At 56.4% G+C, this 21,523-nt stretch overlaps 1 protein-coding gene across 9 annotated transcripts in view; it reads left to right on the top strand.

Annotated features, from left to right (window-relative positions):
* The window catches only part of ANKRD11 (ankyrin repeat domain containing 11), a 161,783-nt gene that overhangs the window by 126,410 nt on the left and 13,850 nt on the right, over nt 1-21,523 (top strand). For 4 of the 9 annotated variants that reach the window (XM_073226801.1, XM_073226798.1, XM_036993811.2 and 1 more), the window contains 5 exons: nt 7,178-7,316; nt 17,303-17,473; nt 17,613-17,816; nt 19,071-19,213; nt 20,965-21,112. In XM_073226801.1, coding sequence (XP_073082902.1) covers nt 7,178-7,316; nt 17,303-17,473; nt 17,613-17,816; nt 19,071-19,213; nt 20,965-21,112 — 805 coding nt within the window. Of the gene's footprint in view, nt 1-7,177; nt 7,317-16,779; nt 16,877-17,302; nt 17,474-17,612; nt 17,817-19,057; nt 19,214-20,964; nt 21,113-21,523 lie in introns of those variants that run through there. The other 5 variants (XM_017662272.3, XM_073226802.1, XM_073226803.1 and 2 more) reach the window with 3 other exon arrangements.

Genomic DNA, 21,523 nt, shown 5'->3' with positions numbered 1-21,523 from the left:
GGCTATCTTCAGAGGTGCATCGCAGTGCCCTGGTCCCTTCATCCCAGAGGAGCAACTTCAAAATGGTCCCAGTCTGGAAGCTGGGGGTGTGGTTGATGTGGCCTGGGCTTGTGGCTGCTTCATCCTGTTTCATGGGCATGTCGTGGGTGAGGCCTGCTGCTAAGCAGAGTCCACATGGCCCCAGGTTCTCGGAGCACATGGCTCCACAAATCCAAACGTGCCGCTGGAGGACAGGCAGAGGTTATGTCCTCATAATGGGCGTACGGGATGGCCATGGGTCCAGTTCCCGTGGGTCCCAGGCCCAGAGACGGTGGGCTCCGTTTCAGGACTCGTCAGGTTTCCTGGTGACGGCGAGAGAGCATCAGGTTATCGTCATCCCAGATGGACTCCGGTGGTGTTCGTGATCCGGAGGATAAGTGTGGCCATTAGGGTTTCTGTCTGTTCCGTGAGGGCAGAGGGGAGATAGAGGAGCAGAACAGAGGGGACTCGATGTGCCAGCTTCGGGGTAGAAGGGGCGGGCTCACGTCCCTTACAGGCTTTTGCTCTCTCTTCCCCACAAAGGCCTCACCAGCCACTGAAGCACACTGAGCAGTGACTGCTGACCCCACCCCTGACCCCTCCAGTTCGCGGACACACTGCCCATAGCTTCCAGAACCATCTGTTCCTCTGGGCGCGCTGGGCATGTGTCAGTGTGGAGCAGCTCATGCTCAGGTTGGATTCCAGATATCAGAGAGACGCACAGGTTGGAAAGCCAGGGGAGAGGCCAGCTCCGCCGGCGGACCGCACGGCCGCCCGTGGGGGAGCTCCAGGAACCTGGAGCGGTGAGCGTCAGAGCCAGGATGCAGTGTGTCTTAAGTGCTCGTAGACAATCGGGTGTTAACTTTTTAAATACACTTAGAGCAGCGTCAGAAACATGGTTTACTTGGGGATGAACGTGGTGAAGGGAGCATGGGACCTGGAGGCAGAGCCTGGCCACGTCCCGCCAGCGCCAGCAGTGCTTGGTGTGCACAGCATCCTCCTCAGGCCCACCTGTGGGTCCAGTGAGCACCAGCCAAAGCCCTGTGGGCTCTTTGTAGACATTGGTAAGCCGATTCCAAAGTCGATAAAGAAATCCAAAGGGCCTGGAGTGACCAGAAGCGCTTGGAAGGGAATGAGCTGGAGGGTGCTCTGTGCGCCCTCACAGGGCCTCGGGACAAGGCTGCGCGGCGCTGCACAGGGCGGGCCCGCCCAGCAGCGGGGCAGCAGGGAAGGAGCGCCTGCGGAGCCCAGAGGAAGCCCCGCCCACACGTGACCAGCTGCCTTTCAGTAAAGATGCTGAGGTAGCTTGGTTGGGAAGGATAATCTTCCCAGACAGAGTTGGACCAGTCTATTCAGGCTGCTTTTTAGGGGCTGATAGAATTGTTGTTCCTGTTGGACCCTTTTGCCCTTGTCTTTATCCATGAGAGTAGTTGCCGTCCCAGGGTGGATGGCTGACGGGACCGTCTTCCAAGCAGTCATTATAGCTCTCTTTGTCCTCTGTGTGGAAAGCCTGGCTGGTGGGAGCTAAATACTGGCCTTCTCTTCTTTGTATGTGATGGGGGAGGCCCCCTCCTCAAGCTTGTGAGGACATGTGAGGTGACACCGGCTGGAGGGTCACTGCCTGCATGTCCGGGTGCCTTAGCCATGACCACCCTGGCGGTTTTCATGGCATCACAGGGTCTGACACAGAGGAGGCTGGAACAGGCTGCGTTTCATGTTTCTGGTGTTTTTGGGCTCAGGAAAGTTGTAACATGTACAGCTGGTTTCTGTGATAATCCCTGTTTACAGTGAGGAAGGCTCAGCCAGGTTGAGTGAATTGTTCTGCCCCTGCCCTGCTGCTTGGCACGTACAGCCCAGGTTTGCCAAGAGTCCCGTCTGACTGGGTGCCGGGCCCCGCCACCGTGCGGTGATGGTGCAGCCCCCAGCGCACTCAGGTGCACGGTGGTGACTGCTTTTCCCTGCATAGCTGGTAAGGTAAGGAGCTAGGACTTAAAGACTTCCTTTGAACTTTTTTGTTTAAATATAAATGCACATCGTATTTTGTTTCATTTTTAAAACCTGGGGTAATTACCCTCTGGGTCCAAACATACAGTATTATCATAGGTGCACCCCCTGACCTCAGCAGCCTCTACCTTTGCTTGTCTCTGGGGTGGGTGCTCACTAATGGACTCTGTGAGGGGATCAGCTCAGCATTTTGTCAGGTTTGCAGGCTTCTTCCTGTCGGTCTCGCGTCATGTGAATGAATGTTAACAACTTAGGTATATGTTCCTCCACGATCACTTGGGGCTGTGGTGGAGCGATGACGCGAACACCCATGCCTCGGGTTCTCTTGCACAGTGGCGGTATGTGAGAGGGAGGCGCTGGTCCCACACTCCAAAGCTGAGAGTCCCGGGGACGGTAGGCTCGCTCTCGGGTCCGCAGCCCCCAGTCCCTGGGGACGTGCAGCTCTCTCGCCAGGCCTGGCTGTGCTGGGCGGTTTCCTGTGCTGTCTTCTAGGAGCTCTCCACCCGTGATTGGTCTGGAACTAATGTTTGTGTTGTGGTGTGCAGTGGGAGTGACGGCTGTTCCTCCCCTGTGGATGTCCACATGGTCGTTGTCACTTACTGAAGAGCGCCCTCCCCCGCTGTGTTGAAACAGAGCCTCTGTCACCCGTCAGGTGGGGGCCACCTTCTCTCCCTTCTGAACCTTTGGCTCCATCCAGGACCACCTGTCGTGACATTGTGATTCTGCAGCCTTGGTATGCAGTGGTTTGATTTGCCAGGCTTAGTGGTTCTTCTGGATTGCTGTTGCTATTTTTGACTTTCTGCATTTCCATATACATTTTGAAATAAGCTGGTTGATTTCCATAAAAAGCCTGCTGGGATTGTGATTGGATTGCTTTGAATGTAAAGATTGGTTGGGGAGAATCCCCATATTAACAGTTTTGAGTTTTCTGGCCCACAAGCATGAGTACCCCTCTGCCCTTAAGTCGGGTTTATTTTATTTTCTCTCAGCAGTGTTTTGTGATCTTTCTGTGCAGGTGGCTTGAGCATCTTTTTATTTATTTATTTATTTATTTATTTTGGTATCATTAATCTACAATTATATGAGGAACATTATGTTTACTAGACTTCCTCCATCACCAAGCACTCCCGCCCCCCCGGCCCCACACCCCATTACAGTCACTGTCCATCAGCGTAGTAAGACGCTGTAGAATCACTACTTGTCTTCTCTGTGTTGCACAGCCCTCCCCGTGCCCCCCTCCTCGCCCCCGATTATACATGCTAATCATAATGCCCCCTTTCTCCTCTTCCCCCCACCCCCTGATCCTTCCCTTCCCACCCATCCTCCCCAGTCCCTTTCCCTTTGATAACTGTTAGTCCGTTCTTGGGTTCTGTGAGTCTGCTGCTGTTTTGTTCCTTCAGTTTTTTCTTTGTTCTTATACTCCACAGATGAGTGAAGTCATTTAGTACTTGTCTTTCTCCACCTGGCTTATTTCACTGAGCATAATACCCTCTAGCTCCATCCATGTTGTTGCAAATGGTAGGATTTGTTTTCTTCTTATGGCTGAATAATATTCCATTGTGTATATGTACCACATGCTCTTTATCCATTCATCTACTGATGGACACTTAGGTTGCTTCCATTTCTTGGCTATTGTAAATAGTGCTGCAATAAACATAGGGGTGCATCTGTCTTTTTCACACTGGAGTGCTGCATTCTTAGGGTAAATTCCTAGAAGTGGAATTCCTGGGTCAAATGGTATTTCTATTTTGAGTTTTTTGAGGAACCTCCATATTGCTTTCCACAGTGGTTGAACTAATTTACATTCCCACCAGCAGTGTAGGAGGGTTCCCTTTTCTCCACAACCTCGCCAACATTTGTTGTTGTCTTTTGGATGGTGGCCATCCTAACTGGTGTGAGGTGATATCTCATTGTGGTTTTAATTTGCATTTCTCTGATGACAAGCGATGACAAGTGGAGCATCTTTTCATGTGCCTGTTGGCCATCTGAATTTCTTCTTTGGAGAACTGTCTGTTCAGGTCCTCTACCCATTTTTTAATTGGATTATTTGCTTTTTGTTTGTTGAGGTGCATGAGCTCTTTATATATTTTGGATGTCAAGCCTTTATCGGATCTGTCATTTACAAATATATTGTCCCATACTGTAGGGTACCTTTTTGTTCTATTGATGGTGTCCTTTGCTGTACAGAAGCTTTTCAGCTTGATATAGTCCCACTTGTTCATTTTTGCTTTTGTTTCCCTTGCCCGGGGAGATATGTTCATGAAGAAGTCACTCATGTTTATGTCCAAGAGATTTTTGCCTATGTTTTTTTCTAAGAATTTTATGGTTTCATGACTTACATTCAGGTCTTTGATCCATTTCAAATTTACTTTTGTGTATGGGGTTAGACAATGATCCAGTTTCATTCTCTTACATGTAGCTGTCCAGTTTTGCCAACACCAGCTGTTGAAGAGACTGTCATTTCCCCATTGTATGTCCATGGCTCCTTTATCATATATTAATCGACCATATATGGTTTGGGTTAATGTCTGGAGTCTCTATTCTGTTCCACTGGTCTGTGGCTCTGTTCTTGTGCTAGTACCAAATTGTCTTGATTACTGTGGCTTTGTAGTAGAGCTTGAAGTTGGGGAGCGAGATTCCCCCCCACTTTATTCTTCCTTCTCAGGATTGCTTTGGCTATTTGGGGTCTTTGGTGGTTCCATATGAATTTTAGAATTGAGCATCTTTTGGTGCACTTATTCGTGTATACTTGTGTCTTGATACTGTAATGTCATCTCCTAATTCTCTGTAGAATGTAGAAGTCAGTTTCATATCCAGCAGTGTTTGTCATCCCCCCTGAATTGGAATAGTTTAGTTGTGTATGCCTTTGGATTCCATATCCTCTTAAGATAATAGTTCATTGTATCCCTCAGGAAAGAAAAAGTATAAAAGGGATTGAGCCAAGTGTGATTCCAGAGCAGACTTATTTTTTGTCCCTGTGAAGTCTGAGCACACCAGCCATCGTCTAGGGTGTTGACAGGTGCGGCTCCTGCAGTGTCACATGCAGTGTATCTTTTTGCTGTTGCAGGGTGTCGGTCGTGACTACGCTAGAATTCTTCAGTTCATTTATTTACCATAATGAACAAAATTGCTGTGAACATCAGTGTTGAGTTTGTGATTCACCAACTGTGTTGGGGGCTCATGGTGTCCGCTGTTAGCCACACACTCAGTGCGCCCCATTCTGCTGCTGTTACGTCTTGTCAGCACGGGACACTGCTGGCACTTATTGATGTCCTCTTGTGGCTTTAATTTGCGTTTTTCTAATGCAGAACACCTTTTGAAATGTTAGCTTGCCATAGGGGCACTCGCCTTTGCAGGTGCGTGTCTCTCCAGGAGATGAGGTTGTGGCCGTCTGTGCCTCGGTGCCCCTCAGGAAGCCCCTGCTTCCTGCACTTGAGCCTGGTATCAGCTGTGGGCCCTGGGTGCCCTTTGCCCCCTGCAATGTGCTGATAGACTGTGCCAGTATCTGGGTGGTGTTTCATCACAGGCCTTTTCTGCAGGTACTAGATGATTAGTTATTTTCCTTCATTGCCTAATGTGAAGGACAGTGATGTTTGCCATCGACTTTCTTATTGTTACTGTTTGTATGTCTTTTTATATATCGGTAGAGTGGCCAGGAGTTGCTGGGCGAGAAGGCATGTGTTGGGGTCTTTGTGGACGGGCTCTGTTCTGGAGCTGGGGGCTGTGGGCTGTGCTGTGAGCTGGCGCCCCAGGGCCTGTGCGTTGAGATGCACACCCACACCTGCAGGCGGGCCCTGCCCTCCTGTGGCTCCCTTGCCCTCCTGATGCCCCTGGCGCTAACAGAGGTTTCCCTGGCCCCTTGCGGGTGTGTCTCCTTAACTGCCAAGATTTGTAGGTGCCATGCTGATTGGTCAAGCTAAGGAGGGTCCCAGGTGCTTTGAGGAAGGCATGGGGCTGTGGTTGTGACTGCAAGCGTTTGCCAACGGCTTTCCTGTGGAAAAGTCCAGAAAGGAAGCTTGCTGATAAGGAAGGGAGCTAAGTGTTTGTAGCCCACCTTAGGCACTGCCCCAGGAGTGCAACAAGCATGTGTGTGTGCTCCCTGGAGCCTCAGGCCCGCCCCTGCATGGGCCTTGGACGTGGAGGTCAGGAGCTGTGATGTCTCTGCCTCCCAGTCTGTGCAGTGGGGCCACGAGCCAACGTGTAGGCTAGAGTATGGGAAACTGGCCTGAGCGGCCCCCACCCAGGACAGTGCCATCAAGCGGGGGTGTGTGTGTGACGGCGTCTAAGACCCAGCTGCTGAGCCACCAAGGGCCAGGCTCCTGTCTCCACACAGGGCTCGGCTCACCGTCATGCCCTCCCACCTGCATTTTGGGATTGTCTGTGTGGGCCCCCTGCCCCAGGTTTCCATGGCATGGGGTGCATTGTGTGGACAGTGTGCCGGCCAGCTGTGCCCTCTGCTCACCAGGAGGAGAGCACCGTTTCCCATCGACACTGGGCCGGTGAGGTCCTGCATTCAGTGGGTTTGGCCAGCTGCCCAGGTGGGCTGGAATTCGGGCGTCTGGTCCTCGTCCTGCAAGAGACACCGACCCTGAGGCTCAAGCCAGGATGGGGATGATGGCAGAGCGCCCTGCCCGCCCTCCAGCTGCACAGGGTTGCAGGCACAGGCTGTGTCCTGAGGTGCCGCAGTGAGGCAGAGGTGGGCAGCACCAGGGCCGGGACATATGATGGGCAAGGAGGCGGCCGAGCTCTGGAAGGGGGAGCCAGCATCTCAGCAGCTGAGCCCCAGGGTGGTGGGAGAACCAGGCAGGTGGGCTTACGGTGGGAAACAGACTCCCGTTTAAAGATAGCTCTTGTTCTCCTCCTCATTCAATCCCACCCTGACAGCAGGGTTGGAGGCACCTTCTGTCTGTCTGTCTGCTCTGTGTTCATTGAGATTTCGTGAGAGTCTCTCGGCTCAGGATGAGAAGTGGGGCTGGAGGGAGCCGGAGGAGACCGACCACCTGTGCACTCTTGAGCCTGGTGGGTGCAGAGGGCTGCCAATTGCCCAAATAAGAGATTTGCTTTCCCTGCAAATGAAATGAAATCATAGTAGACGTTGAGGATTTTGAGAATTTAATTTGGCAGTGACGTCTGAAAATGTCACCTTCTTTTCTAGGATAAAGACAAAGTTTCTCTGACCAAGACCCCAAAGCTGGACCGCAGTGATGGAACGAAGGAGGTGAGGGAGCGGGCCACCAAGCGGAAGCTGCCCTTCACTGTGGGGGCCAATGGAGAGCAGAAGGACTCGGACACAGGTACGCGTCTGGCCAGCTCTGCCCCCCAACCTCTGGGCTGCTCCCGTGTCACATGTGCCACATCACAGCTGCTAAACTCTCCATGGAATGTCTTTGACACTTGTCCCTTGGGGGTCTCCTGACACTGGACCTGGCCTGGACTGTACACTCAGGACAGGTGCCCCCGGCCTTTCTGCATCTCCTGGCTTTACACCAGATCCATTCAGGGAGTCCTGCTGCAGACTGGGGAAGGGGGAGGTCCAGAGTGAGGCTCCAGCGCTCCTCTTTTCCCAGGGTTCTGGGTGACTCGGAGTTGATAGGACGGATTCACACGCAGAGTATTCTCCCAGGAGCGCACACTGGGAATGGCCCTGGGCCCTGCACACCCAGGGAACCTCCCAGCGTGTGTCCCCCTGTGGGCATGACTATGGGCTCCTCTCCCAAGAGGCTCCATGCCCTCCACAGTCCTCTGGGAGTTTACGTGGGGGGTAAACATGCTTCCCCTCAGGGCTATAAAACACATATGTTAAACCCAGTTGTTTGAACTGAGAGCTAGAGGGGACACTGACAGCAGGAGCCACACAGTCGTCCTCTGTGTGTGGGCGGGGCCCAGGATTGCAGGGCAGGAGGGTGTGCATGGGCGCATGTGTGTCTGTGTGCCTCCGAGTGAGCATGTGGGGTGAATAATACTTGGCGTGCGCTTTACATTTGGTTCCATCTTGAGCTGCTCATGGGGACCAGCACTGGGTCAAGGCAGGAACCCGGCCTCTCCTGCCAGCCTGCACCCTCTCTTCCTCATGACACTGGTGCCCAGGGGCCTCCCCACCTGCTGGTTGTCTGACTGCTCTGCAGACTCATAGGCCAGTCACAGGCAAGGGGTGGGAAGGGGTGCACAGAACACGTGGGGGGCCATGGAGCCTGGGCAAACCCACAGAGCCACGAGGCAGGCCCAGGTCCCTTCATGCAGCCACCAGACAAGGAACAGATATGCCGGGAATGGGGCATGGGTGTGGGTTTCATGCACATGGGGCCTTGTGGCAGGTGGCAGCAGAGGGGCAGGTAACAAGGAAACAAGGTAAATACATGAGGCAGTTGGGAGAGGTGGCCGGGGGGCAGCCTGGAGAGCCACAGGGTGCTCCCAGGCGCATGTTCCCATGGGAGCCTGTGTCACAGCTTCTGTCACAGGGCGCGGGGGCTTCTGGGCATGGGGTTCAGTAGCTGAGCAGATACCTTGGTTAATTAAGGGCCAGGGAGGTGGGCTTGGTTTTGCTGGCTACGATACGAGCAAGGCAGCACAGGACTTGTGGGGTCCTTGTCGAAGGCCTGGCCAAATAAATGCCTGGCTCCTGTCACTGCATGTTGGGGATAGGAAGGGGGGAGTGGGTGAGGGTACAGAGGTGATGCTCCATGGGAGAGTGGAGGAAGGCATGTGGGTGTGCATGGAGGCGGGTCTCCTAGAACCAAGGGACGCCTGGGCATTCTGTGACTCAGGAAGTCTGGCCAGGCCTGGAAATCTCTAGTTGTTGGTGCAGGTGCCAATTTTGGTGGTAGAGGGGGTGTGGCATTGCTGTTTGTTAGCTGTCTGGATGCGGGGGTGTCTGGAGGTGGTGGTAGGTCCTTGGGATGTGCCTGTGAGTTCCGGGCCTTGATGGAGCCGAGGAGGCTGCCGGCTTCCTCTGCTGGAGCAGAGCTCCCATGCCGGGCTGTCCTTGCCCTGTTGGCGGCCTTACAGGTCCAGCTGTCGATGGCTGGCCTCTCAACAAGAGGTGGTCAGGTGGGTCCTCTGGGGTGTCTAGGAGCCCCGCAGGGAATACTCACATTTTCTCTGTGAGTTGTGGGTCCAGATGAGGGCAAGGGGTAATGAGATAGGAAAACAGAATAATAACATGGTGAAGAGAACTTTCCAGGCAAGGGCTGTGCTAGAAAAATCTGAACCCATATGAAATACAGTATTTGCCATCCTATTACTGTCCTTTCGGGGCCCAATTTTAACATGTAATTTATTGTATATCTGCTTTGTAGATGTAACAAACATAGATTTTCCAGTTAAGATGGTTCCCAGTATGTGGGCCATTCAAACAGCAAGTCTGTGCACCACGCACGGCAGTGGGGGCCAGGCTGCCCGGGGCCCCTGGCTGACCCTGCAGGCCCTGGTTACTCGTTCCCTGCTTACCTGGCTTCCGGCCCTGCCTGGTAAGCAGATACCTGAGCCAGCCCTAAGGCCATGCTAACCATGGTTCTGGTGTGTCCTCCCCCAGGGCTGTGCCTGCTGCTCAGTCAGGAGGGAGAAGCCATGCCGGAGATCAAGGGAGGTTCATTTCAGAATTAGCTCTGATGAGTTGCTGATAGGGAGGGTCCTCCAAAGCCACCGACCCAAGCAAGGGGCCGGGCGTGGCGTCGCCGGCGCACACCGTCCGACCTCTGCTCCTGCTGTGTCCCTCCTGCGCCCTCTGCTGGGAAGTTACAGCGCAGCACCCACTGCCAGGATACGGCAGAAGGCTCCAGAAGCTGGGGTTCTGAGCAACATATAGTGAGCTTCCTCAGCTGTCAACCCTCCCGAAAACCCCTGCCAGTTAGGGGTGACTGATGAGCCAACCCCCAGGGGCCACCGAGCTGCAAATCACGTTGTCCCGTGTCCTAGAGCCTCTGGGGGAGGGCCCCACGTGACCGTCCCCCAGGAGGCGGCCTCCCTCTGTGCTTAGTCAGGGCTGGGGGCGGCCTGCCAAGGACAGCAGAGGCTGTGGTACGCATGGAAACAGTGCACGCAACCGCCCAGAGCCAGGCCGCCCCGAGGTGGTACTGTCACAGCCGCCATGACCTGGCCTCCAGGGCTGCGTGCAGGAGGGGCCAGGGACACGCCCAGGTGGCTGGCTGCTCGGCAGCTCAAGAGCGCTCCTGATGAGACCGTGCTGGGCTGGGCCCGCTTCATACCCCAGTCTGTCTTCTACTCACATGCGCCCACGACTCAGGAACCGTGTGGGCGGGTATCGCTCACGGTGGGCCATGATGATCCGCTCTCCGCAGCCCGGGCGTCCAGCCTTGACTCCCTGCTCCGTTCGCGTCCGCCCCATGCTGTACCGCTGGCTTTGCCCCGCCCTGGGTGGAGCCACCGGGCCCCCACCGCAGGGAGTTGTGCTGCCAGAAGCGTGGAGAGGTGGCAGCTGCCTTTTCTCAGCACCTGAACTTTCTTTAGTGTGAGGAGGACCCAGTCCCCTTAGTTTGCTCTCACCCTGCGAGTAGGGCCTGTGTGCCGTATCTAGGGCCCCTTCTCAGCGGTGTGGAATGTGAGCCGCCTGCTCCGGAGGCGCTGAGGGGGTGGGGCAGCTGCCTGCTGCAGCGTGCGCCCCTGGCCCCACAGAGTCGGGGAGGGCTGGGTCCCACGTGGGTGGACGGGCAGGGCTTCTCGGAGCTCCGGGCACTGTGTCCTGTGAGCCTCGGAGGTGGCACCATCCTGCTAGCTCGCTCCCTCACAGAGTACTGGCCTGCGGTGGGCAGAGAGCAGGCGTGTGTCGCCCACAAGTGACTCTCAGCTCTCAGGACAGGGCCAGGTGCATCCTGGCAGGGCTCCCAGGCTGGAAGGGCCGGTGCAGGAGACGCTTGAGCTTGCTGTGAGCGCCTGCTCACCCCCTGCCTCACAGCAGGGAGAAGGGAGGGCAAGGCCCGGGCTAGGGCTGAGGAAGGCCGCCCGTCGGGGCCCCCTTCCTGTGCATCTTGTGGAGAAGAGTGAATGAGTAGAGGTGAATTCCATCACGCAGCGAAGAGGCAGGAGGGAGGGGTCTGTGAGCAGGAGGCTGGAAGGCGAGGGGCCCAGCAGCTGCCATCCCACTGGCCACAGAGCTGGGGGGGGGGGCTGCTTCATTTGAAGAGCTGTGTGGGGCCGCTCGTGAAGAAGCACGTCCAGGTGAAGGCTTCCCAGCTCCTGAAGAATCCCACGTGACGGACCCCTGGCCACACTATTTCTCGTTTTTCTTGTCAAAAGTTGAGCAGTTTCTTCTTGGACAAAGGAAAGTTGGCATTAGCACAGGAAGGCTCTTTCTATTTCAAATTCTCTATTTCCCCAGTTGCAGAAAAGGTATGAATGCGCAGGTACCACAGCCCCTCAGGGCTCCTCCCAGGTGTGCTCTGGCTGGCAGCCAGGCCATACTGTCGACGTAGCATGGGTGCGGCGGTCCCAGTGCCCACACTGGTCACAGCGACAGGACACAGCCAGACCGGCACAACGAGAGGTGCACGGGGTGGGTCCCCACGTGGGGTCTTGAGATAGGAGAGCGCCCATCCGGCTGCATCCCAGTGGGCACTGTGTGACTTCGGGCATGTTTCTTAACCTGTGTGTGCCAGCCACGCTTTCCTCCTGTGGAGCTCTGAACCGGGGGACTTCTGGCCTGTGAAGTGGTGTGACTCACAGTGAGTGCTCCAGTTCAGGGCTCGGGACGGGCTCTTCCCACCCCCACCAGGCCCACCCCGTTGCTCCCAGGGTGGCCCAGGCAGGCTCCGGGGTTCGCAGGGCTGGTGACATGCCCCCACGTTGGTGCGGCTCTGGGTTGTGGTCTGTCCATTTTATTCTTCAAGCTCCTAACATGCTTTTTAAAAAACACTGCTGGGCAGTGGCAGTGTTAAGGCTGGTGTGCTCAGGCCAGTTCGTGCCGGCGTCACTTTCTTATGTTCTGGCCTCCTGTTTTATAGCCACAGTAGTCTGCGTTGGGGTCCCAGGCACCTCTGGAATGGGGACAGCGCAGGCCATCATCACCCCCATCTGGAGGTGGAAAGGCCTGGCAGTAAAAGTTCTACCGGGGCAGTGAGATGCCAGGCGGACCCAGCCTCTCCTTCCCGAGGGAGGTGACGCAGACCAAGAGTCAGGGACTTGCTGGAAGTCACAGGGCCCCTCTTTGTTTATGGTCAGTGCGACTCCAGGGGAAAATCCCGTGGCAGAATACCTTTGAATTGAACCGAAATCAGAGAGAGAAATGAAGTGGGAGAAACCTGTTTATTGCCTACAAGCAGGCACCCACTTCTGCTCACCCGTGTCTCTCACGACCCGACTGGGGGGCGGAGGAGGGGAGGCGGCCCCACCCAACCTCTCAGGTCCAGATATGCCCTGCTCCCCCTTTTAATTACCTGTTGATATGGAGATGCACTGCTTCTCTCCACCCCTTGAAAACACCTATTGATACGGAAATATACTAAGGCCAGGCAAGAGATGCTGGAAATAATGCAATTTTATCCACCGTCAGTGGTGATAATTTTTCAGAAAAGGGAGGAAAGAGAAAAGTAGGCACCAATTGGGGGTTGGAGGGAAAAGCCTGTCACAGCTGCCCCTGAACATTAGGCAGTGCCCACTGTGCAGCGTGAGTGGGGCCACATGGTGTTAGCACCTACCGTTGAAGGGTGGGTGATCTTGCAGTAAAAACGGAACAGCTCCTGCTGAGTGCGCTGGCCGTGAACCGGGCCTCTCCATCTTCCCATGTGTCGGCTCCAGCCTGTGCTCTGGGTTTCATGACTTTGACCCTCAAAGCCGGGCCCTGTGTGTGGCGTGGAAGGCGTGTTCCCGGGGCCAGGTGGGACCTTATAAGCCAAGCCGTCAGGACATCAGAGTCGCCCGCGCTCCGCCCAAAGGTGCCACGAGCTGCAGCTTCACGGAAGCACCACTCAGCGCTCAGCTGTGGAGTAGAATCGGGGTGGTGTTGACATCTTAGGATTTTGTGGTGGGATGTCGGAGTTCTAGATTTCTCTTTTTTGGCAATATGGCAGACTCTGTGGGTCCTGAGAAAGCCCTCTGCTAAAATGGCCCAGAAACCAGTGAGTGGGTAGCATGGCCATGAGCTGCTGGGGCCGAGGTTTGCCTCTCGCCGTGGCTGCTGGCCTGCTGGGGCCGCAGCTGTTGGCCCTAGGAGGGCCATGCCCCTTGGCGTGCTGCTGTGAAGATGCCGCCCCGGCCGAGGCGTCGTCTCTGCTGTCTGGCATGCAGGCGGGGCTTCTGAGAGTCTCCCGGGGACAGATGCCAGCCTGAAGCCCCCCGTTGTGTGGGCTCTAGCTTGTGCCGCTGGAAATACCTCGCCCCTCCCTCCAGCTCCAGACCAAAGCCAGTCCTGTCTGGAGAAGCAGGCCTTGTGGCCTTCTGGGCCCCAGATTTCAGAAAGCAAGTTCTTGGTCAGAACTACTGACCACAGGGAAGAAGCTACCTCCAGGCCTTCTTGAACTGGGATGGTTAGACACAGATAAAAGAAATGAGATCAGTAGGATGTAATAAAAGAGAAAATTAAATACAAGAGCGAGGAACAAATACTGTCAAGAAAGGTCATGTAGATTTTGTTGAACCTGTGGAAACAAATAATCAGTGAAATTAAAAGTTCAGTGGACAGATTTTATAGGTTATTAGGTAAGAAACAGAACTAGTGAGTTGGAAGTCATCACTAAGGACTTGTCTGGTAGGCACAGGAAAAGATGCAGGAGATTGCAGAGGTGTGTGTGCAGTTGGGGGGCTGCCGTGGGGCCGCCTCATTGTTCTGAGGCCTGGGGGTAAGGCTCTGTTTGCAGCTGGGTGCCACACACCAAGGGGCAGTGAAGGCAGGACCAGCCTCGCAGAGGACCAAGAAGGAGGTGCTGGAAACACAAGGTGCTGCCATGTTGCTGGGTTTTCCTGAAAAAGATGGTGTGGGGACTGTCCAGGCCCACGTGAAACCACCCTCCACCCTTGGCCTCAGGAGCCCAGCAGGAGTGAGAGACAGTGAACCAGCCCTTGAGGAGCAGTTGGGAGGGATCTGCAAGGGCCTCAGCCTTGCTCTGCTGTGGGGTGGCAGCCCACCTGTTCCCACCAGGCTTCCCAGCACCTGCCATGCCTGCTTCTGCCGGCACCGTGCCCACCCCACCCTATAACCTGCAGAGCCCTTGGGGCTCTTAAAAGCCATCCAAGCTGATTGGGTCCCACCCTGATCCTGGACAGAGTTCACAGCAGGCTTGTCGGAGCCACACCTGCCACCTGCACTGTGGTCACAGGCACTTGCCAGTTCTCACTCTGTAGCTTGGCAAATGCCATTTAGAATTCCTGCACGTTCTACTTTGTTTCCATTTGGACACGAGGAGTGAAAAGCTATCAGGCCAGGGAGCTTGCCCGTTATTCCGGGTGGCAGCCTCCTCCCACCCTGCCCCTTTGTGCCGGCCAGTGGCATCTGTCGCCTGAGTGTGGGTAGGGAGTGGCAGGGGTTGACCTGGGGGCTGGCCTCTACTGGCAAGATACAGCTGGTGGGCCAGAGGGGAGCGCTCTCTCTGCCTTGACCCTGAGGTGCAGGGACTCCGGCCCTCCAGCAGCTGGTAGCTGTAGGTCCCTACCGAAAACTCTGTTGTCAGAAAATTGGCATCAAAGGAGATCGATGACATTTTGGGTGTGTTCCTGTGATAGGACACCTGAAATGTCCTGTTTAAGTCCAGGGAGATCCACGGGAGGTGCCTGCTCTCTCCCTGTAGGACAGGGCAAGGCTCTGTGAGCGTGAACTCTCCGGGAGGAGGCAGGTGTGTCTGCGCCTCTCCTGAGTGTCCTGGGGCGCACTGACAGCCTCCTGGCCACAGGGGAGAGAAGGCAGACCTCTGCTTCGCTCAAGCTCACAACAGCAGAGGAGGGTGGCCCAGGGGTATGGCCCTGGGAGGAGTGGGCCCTGCCACCCCCCACACTGCTGGCTCTCCTCTGTCCCCTCCTGAGACTGCAGGCCTGGTGCCATTGAGCCCTGTTCTGCAGTAGAGGATGAATTTGGCTGCTGTAGAAAGCCTTCTGGGCCGAAAGCCCTGGCTGGTTCTCAGGGGCGCGCAGGGTGACTCCCTGACTCTGCCATCTTAAAGTCATAACGTCTGTCCTGACAGTACCCTGCAGATCCTGCCCCTGCCTGGTCTGCCCCAGCCCACCGTCTGCCCCTGGTCTGACCTCTCCCTTTGACCTCTGCATCGATTCAATGTAATAAGCAAGAGCCACCCACCCCCAGGAATTATCAAGGCCACGTGCTTCCCAGAGGCTGCTTCCACCCTCTTCTCATGGGCTTCATGTCCCCACCACCCCAGGTGAAGGGGGACAGTGGTGGGAGCCCAGAGGACAAGAGGCCACAGGCTCTGGTTGAGACCAGGCAGTGCCTCCCCAGAGAGCAGAGTGGGGGGCATGCTCCTGTCTCCCTCCTGTCACTTTGAGAGAGGGGACAGCAAGGGGCACCCAGGGCCCTGTGCTAAGGACACCCCAGATGTATATGAAGGTTAAATGCCTACCCTTTTTGCAGGGGGGTGGTCAGCTGGTGTGTGCCTGTGGAGCGCAGCTGAGGAAGCAGCTGGCGGTCCCACCAGTGTTGTTTCTGTCATATTTTATACATCAGCTGTGGAGACCCTTGCCGTCTTCATCACGGGAATGTGTAAGCACACAGTGTGGCCATGCGGGTACACGGTAAGCAGGCAGAGTGAGGGGCACATGCAGAGATAGGTGAGCAGAGCGCTCAGCTCCATGGGTCCCTGTAGGCTGAACACCCTGATCCAACGCTGTAACCCCACGGCACTTCTGAAGTGCGGCTTGGTTTCTTGGGATTTCTTGGAGCCACTGTCGCCAGCATGTCATCCTGGCAGAGGCCTCCACAAAGGCCTTTGCCACAGGGACGCGCCGTGGGCTCTGAGTCACAGCCTTGGCCGGGTCGTAGGCAGAACGGGGGACAGGGCCAATGACCCAGATGCCTGTGGTCATTGACAAGGAGCATTCTTCTGAAATCTACTTCTTTTCTTGGCCTGTACCTTGTGGGCCGAACACTGATTGGTGGTAGTGTTGGCTGCCTGGGGAGCTGTTGCCAAACGCATGAGTCAGCATTAGATTTTTAAAAAGCAGTTTGAGTACTTTTTGAGGACATAGCAATTCATAGAAAAGTCTTAAGAAAATGGAAAATGACACCCTGGTGGGGTTTGAAGTGGTGGTTCCAGGAGTGGTTGGTGATGGTTCTGGATGTGGAGCAGACGAGGCAGATGAGTGATGTGTTTTATGGACGTCACCCCCGTTCTAGGGCCGAACCCTAGCCATGACCTGTGAGGAGGGTCTCAGATGCACTCAGTGGAAAGCAGGGAAACCCCTCCCGGGACAGTTCCAGAGACCTGAGCCCGTGTGACCCTCCTTTCTTGCCTGCAGTTTGCACCCCGTGACCTCAAACACCCTAAAACCATCTTGCCCGCACAGGGGCTCTACCCGGAAGTGCAGGCAGGGTCGGGAGGGCTCCCGGGCCCTTGACAGACCCAGATCTCCTGCTGGCAGGAGGTTGGGGAGGAAGGGAGAGAGCGGTGGCTCCCGGTTCCTGAAGTCCAGCGCTGTCTTCTCTCCCTCACTCCCTGCCTCTTTTAAAAGAAGCTGTGCGGTCTGTTTCCACTGGAGGTTGGCAGGGTTTGTGCTGGGTCAGATACGTGGAGGATTTGCTTGTCGCGAGGCGGCCGCGTCGTCCCACCGCGTCTCGTTAGTGCTCTGTGTTGATGCCTTTAGATGCCTCCAGCTCAGTCCATGTCGTGGTACTGCAAGGCTGGGTCGCTCCTCGAAGCCCCATGGCATGAAATGGAGGCTCCTAGAAGCAAGAAGAAAGGTACAGTACTGACCAGTCGGCCCTGACCTCTTTATGTATTTCCAAACTGTTTGCCATTTATACCTGTACTGTCCAGAGGTGGGGCGGGAAGGAGGAAGTGGATGACAGACATGCATTAATAGACGGAGGCCTGTCCTGTGTGCCAGGACGTCAGACTGGCTGTCCCCCTGCCTCGCGCGGGGGGCAGGCTGGGGAGGCCCCTGCAGCACAGCGAGCAGTTGGTGGGGCCAAGGCCTAGCAGCTCGCTGGTGTGACAAGGTGCTGGGCTGAGCGTCAGGCACGCAGGAAGAGGTGGTGATGGCAGCCCGAGTGGGGCCAGTGGCGCCCCGGCCGCTGTGTGGGAGGTGGGGCTCTGTGGTGCCTGGAAGGCGCTGGTTCCAAGGACCGTGGCATGAAACCTCCCCTCTCTCCTCTCCCACCTCACAGAGAAACAGGGTCCCGAGAGGAAGAGGATCAAGAAGGAGCCTGTCACCCGGAAAGCCGGGCTCCTCTTCGGCATGGGGCTGTCTGGAATCCGGGCTGGCTACCCCCTCTCCGAGCGCCAGCAGGTGGCTCTCCTCATGCAGATGACAGCCGAGGAGTCTGCAAACAGCCCAGGTGAGTCTGGCTGCGGTGGTCCCTGGGGTGGGAGTCGTGTCCCCTTCACCTGGTGAGGACTGCCTGAGTCCTGGTGTTCTCCACCCCCCACCCACTGGCTCCCTCCTTAACCCTCCCCTGTCCTGGGCTCTGCTTGCAGTAGACACGACACCAAAGCACCCCTCCCAGTCGACCGTGTGTCAGAAGGGGACACCTAACTCTGCCTCAAAAACCAAAGATAAAGTAAACAAGAGGAACGAGCGTGGCGAGACCCGCCTTCACCGAGCCGCCATCCGGGGGGATGCGCGTCGCATCAAGGAGCTGATCAGCGAGGGGGCCGATGTCAACGTCAAGGATTTTGCAGGTGAGCGCCCACAGTGCCCAGGAGGCCAGTGCAGCACTGGGCCTTTGCGGGTGGCATGTGCAGGGAGGACTTGGCGCTGGCCTCCCCAGGTGTGCAGAGCTTCTGGCTGCGCACCGGGTCCTGTAGCGGTGGCCCACAGCCACACGTGGGGTCAGCATAGCTGGAGCAAGAGCCAGCCCCCAGGCGTGTGTGACGGAGCCCCCTCTTCCACCTGTATGATTTGCTATTTCTGAGGAGGAGGAGTTAGTGTTTCTAGGGAAGTAATTCAGAATAAAGTCATTTTCTATTTCATTATTCTAATGAGCATTGAGTGGTTCTTCGATACCACTCTCTGTCACGTCCCAGCTCTGTGCTGGAGGGCTCCTGCTTGCCGGTTCCCCGCAGGCCTGTGGCGTGGTTTGGAAGAGACCACACCGCCCAGCAGAGGGTGCTTGTGTGCCTATCAGCCCTGGGGGTGTCCCTGGGAGGAAACGCCACCCCAGAACTCTAAAGACAAACCGTGCGCCTCCCCTGGTATGAGGCAGGCCGAGGCCCTTTGTTTACTCCGCAGCTCATGGCTGCAGCTCAGTGTTGATTTTTTGCATGAAAAACCTCCTTTACGCCAAGACCTGTCATCCGCAGACTCCACGGGGGAGTGAGCAGATGCGCGGAGCACCCTTCCAGAAGATCCTTCTAGATCCTGCCCACTGCCCTGTTGACAACTGTCCGAACCAAACCTACTTTTAGCACCTTTTAAAAAAAAAACATTCCTAAATGAAGATTTTCCCAAGCACTGGAACGTGTGTCCTTGGAGCAGGCCTTGTTTGCACGCTGGCCTGTGAGGCCACCGGGGGAAGCCTCCCCCCATGGGGCCTCAGTCGCATGCCTCATGGAGGCTGCATTTCCCAATCTGTCTGTGGCTGCGGCGGCGGGCTCTGCCAGGCGCCACCAGAGCCTCTGGGCTGCTTGTCTGCATCTGCAGCAGGGCCCTCCCTGAGTGCCACTGGCCAGGCCGCCCAGGCCACCCTCACCATATTGTGCTCAGCCATCCCCACCCTGGCCAGTTCGGGCTCCAGGCCATCCTTGCCAGCTGTCGGTCTGAGGGGTTCACGAGCTAGATCTCAGCAAGGAAATGAGGCAGAGGACCCCAGTAAAGAGCACCCAGGGCCTCCCTACATGCTGGCCCACCATCAGTGCTCCTATGGGGCGCTGCCTCCAGGCAGGAGCCACTTTCCCGAGGATTAAGTAACAGATGTCCCAAGTGTCTGTTTCCAGGCTGGACTGCGCTTCACGAGGCCTGTAACCGGGGCTACTATGATGTGGCGAAGCAGCTGTTGGCCGCGGGTGCAGAAGTCAACACCAAGGGCCTGGATGATGACACGCCCCTGCACGATGCCGCCAACAACGGGCACTACAAGGTGGGCGCCCCCCAAAGGCCCCCAGCGGTTCTGGCTGTGGCGGCTTGTCCTCTGTCCTGACTACTCTCCATGTTTGCTGGGTAACTGAGCAGCGAGTCTTGGCTTCCACTAGAGCTGACCCTTCTGACTGGCCTGGCACTCTCATCCCAGGTCAACACCTGCACAGCCTCCCGCAGTCCTGACATCCAGCGCCGTCTACATGCGTGACGGCCCTGCTTGTGCCGTGCAGGTGTGGTTGGATTTTCAGTAGGGGAGCGATCGCACCCATGGGAAGGGCACCCCCGGCTGCCAGGCCTTGTCCCCTCTGCTGTGGTTCTGTTAGGCCTGGAGGCCCTGATGGATGCAGTGCCGAGAGGCACAGCCATTGCAGTCGACCGAAGGGACCATGAGGAGCAGTGCACACCCTTGGCCCTCAGCCTGAGGCTAGAGGTGCACATGCTGCCAGGGAGCAGGGAACGCACAGAGGTGACAAGGGTCTTGCTGGGTCATTAGCAGAGTCACCTTGAAGAGGCCCCTGACCAAAGACAGGATGGCTGTGTGTGGTGAGGACAGTGACACTCAGCTGTCTGAATTCATGGCACTCATTTGTGGAAGCCTGCATGGCTGCTTATGGCAGATGCCAGGGAACCAGCAGCTCGAGTGTGTGACAAGCACAATTAGAAAATGACAAGTCACTTCAGGGGAGAGAGACACTGGGGGGCTCCGAATGGAGAGCTCTGAACCCTGACCATGTATCTGATGTTAGGGATCAGAGCTGACTTGTTAGATAAAATAGTGGCATTATGGTTTTTTGTTTGTTTCTTAAAGGCCATTTTAGAGAAATGCACTGCAAGGTTTATGAAATGTGTGAGATTTGCTACAAATGCCTGGGGGAATGGGTGACTTGAAACTGGCTGTCAACTGAGGGGTAATCCTGATTATCCAGTGGGCCCAGTAGCCTTCAAGCATCCTGGCTGGTCAGAATGACCAGCAGTGACAGGTGGTGGGCTATGTGGGGGGGATTTGACTAGCATTGCTGGCCTTTAGGGAAGGGCCTGTAGCTACCAGCAGCTAGGATGGCCTTCAGCTGGGACCAGGGTCTCACCACTGCGAGGAGCTCCAGGTACATGGAAAGGAGGGAGCCGTCACAGCTCGCCAGCTGGGTCAGTGAGACTGCCCTTGGCCTTCTAACCTGGGGTAGCCCACAGCTGGATGCTGCCCCGGTCAAGTGAGACTGAACAAGTGAGAGTGGGAGGGGTGGGAACTTAGGTGGCCCGCACTGAGGGTCTTTACACACTCTCATCTCACACTGGACCACGGTCGAACCAGGTCTGCAAGCTCAGGGACTCAGCCTCCCTGGGGACATGAAATGCGGGGCTGCCGATGGTAGACAGGTGAAAAGAGCTGTGGGCATGACCCCTTGAGCGCCGTTGCCACTCACCTGCCCATTTTGCCCCTGCTCAGCAAGGTGAGGAAGGAGGGGTCTGTTCTCTGAAATGAAATAGACCTTCTTGCAGAAGCTTGGTCTTCATTTCCTCTATTCTGTAATCTCCCCCACCCCAAATAAAACGCTTGCCCCTAAACTCCCACCACTGACCCTGCCACGCGGAGAGCTCGTCGTGGGCGGGAGGGGCGGCACATGGCAGATGGAGGCCCGGGTGGGTGCCCGGCTCCAGGGAGGCGCGCCTCTGCCACCCCCGGCCTATGAGCCCTCCTCCCGAGGCGGGAGCTATTCGCTGATGCGGGGGCTCTGAGCCGTTGCTGCTCTGCAGGTGGTGAAGCTGCTGCTGCGGTACGGAGGGAACCCCCAGCAGAGCAACAGGAAAGGCGAGACGCCGCTGAAGGTGGCCAGCTCCCCAACCATGGTGAACCTGCTGCTGGGCAAGGGCACCTACACGTCCAGCGAGGAGAGCTCCACGGGTCAGTGGGCGAGGCTCCACGGGTCAGTGGGCGGGGCGGGGCCTGCTGGAGGTGCAGTGCAGCCTGGATCCCTTGTCCTGCCACAGTGTCCGAAGCAAACCGCTTCTATCTGCGGATCTGCACCCAGGGTGTCCCGGCCGCATCGGGACCTGCTGGACTGCGGGGATCCGCTCCCTGAATTTCAGTGCCCAAACCGGCAAGCTTACTCTTGAGATGCCAGCCCTCTGCTACACAAACCTCTCTGGTTCACTTCTGCCCATGTCTGCCCCCACATTTCACTAAATAGCATGAAGTGCTGCTCCGGAGGCGCCCCCTTCTGTCCTGGGGTGACTGAGTGTTTGGGGAGGCCTTTGTCCGGTCGCCTCTGCGGATGGCTTACCTGGGTGTGCCTGTGGACTTAAACGTGCTACT

This window comes from Manis javanica, chromosome 17 (genome assembly GCF_040802235.1).
Source record: "Manis javanica isolate MJ-LG chromosome 17, MJ_LKY, whole genome shotgun sequence".
NCBI classification, from domain to species: domain Eukaryota; kingdom Metazoa; phylum Chordata; class Mammalia; order Pholidota; family Manidae; genus Manis; species Manis javanica.
This window is presented reverse-complemented; position numbering and strand designations above follow the sequence as displayed.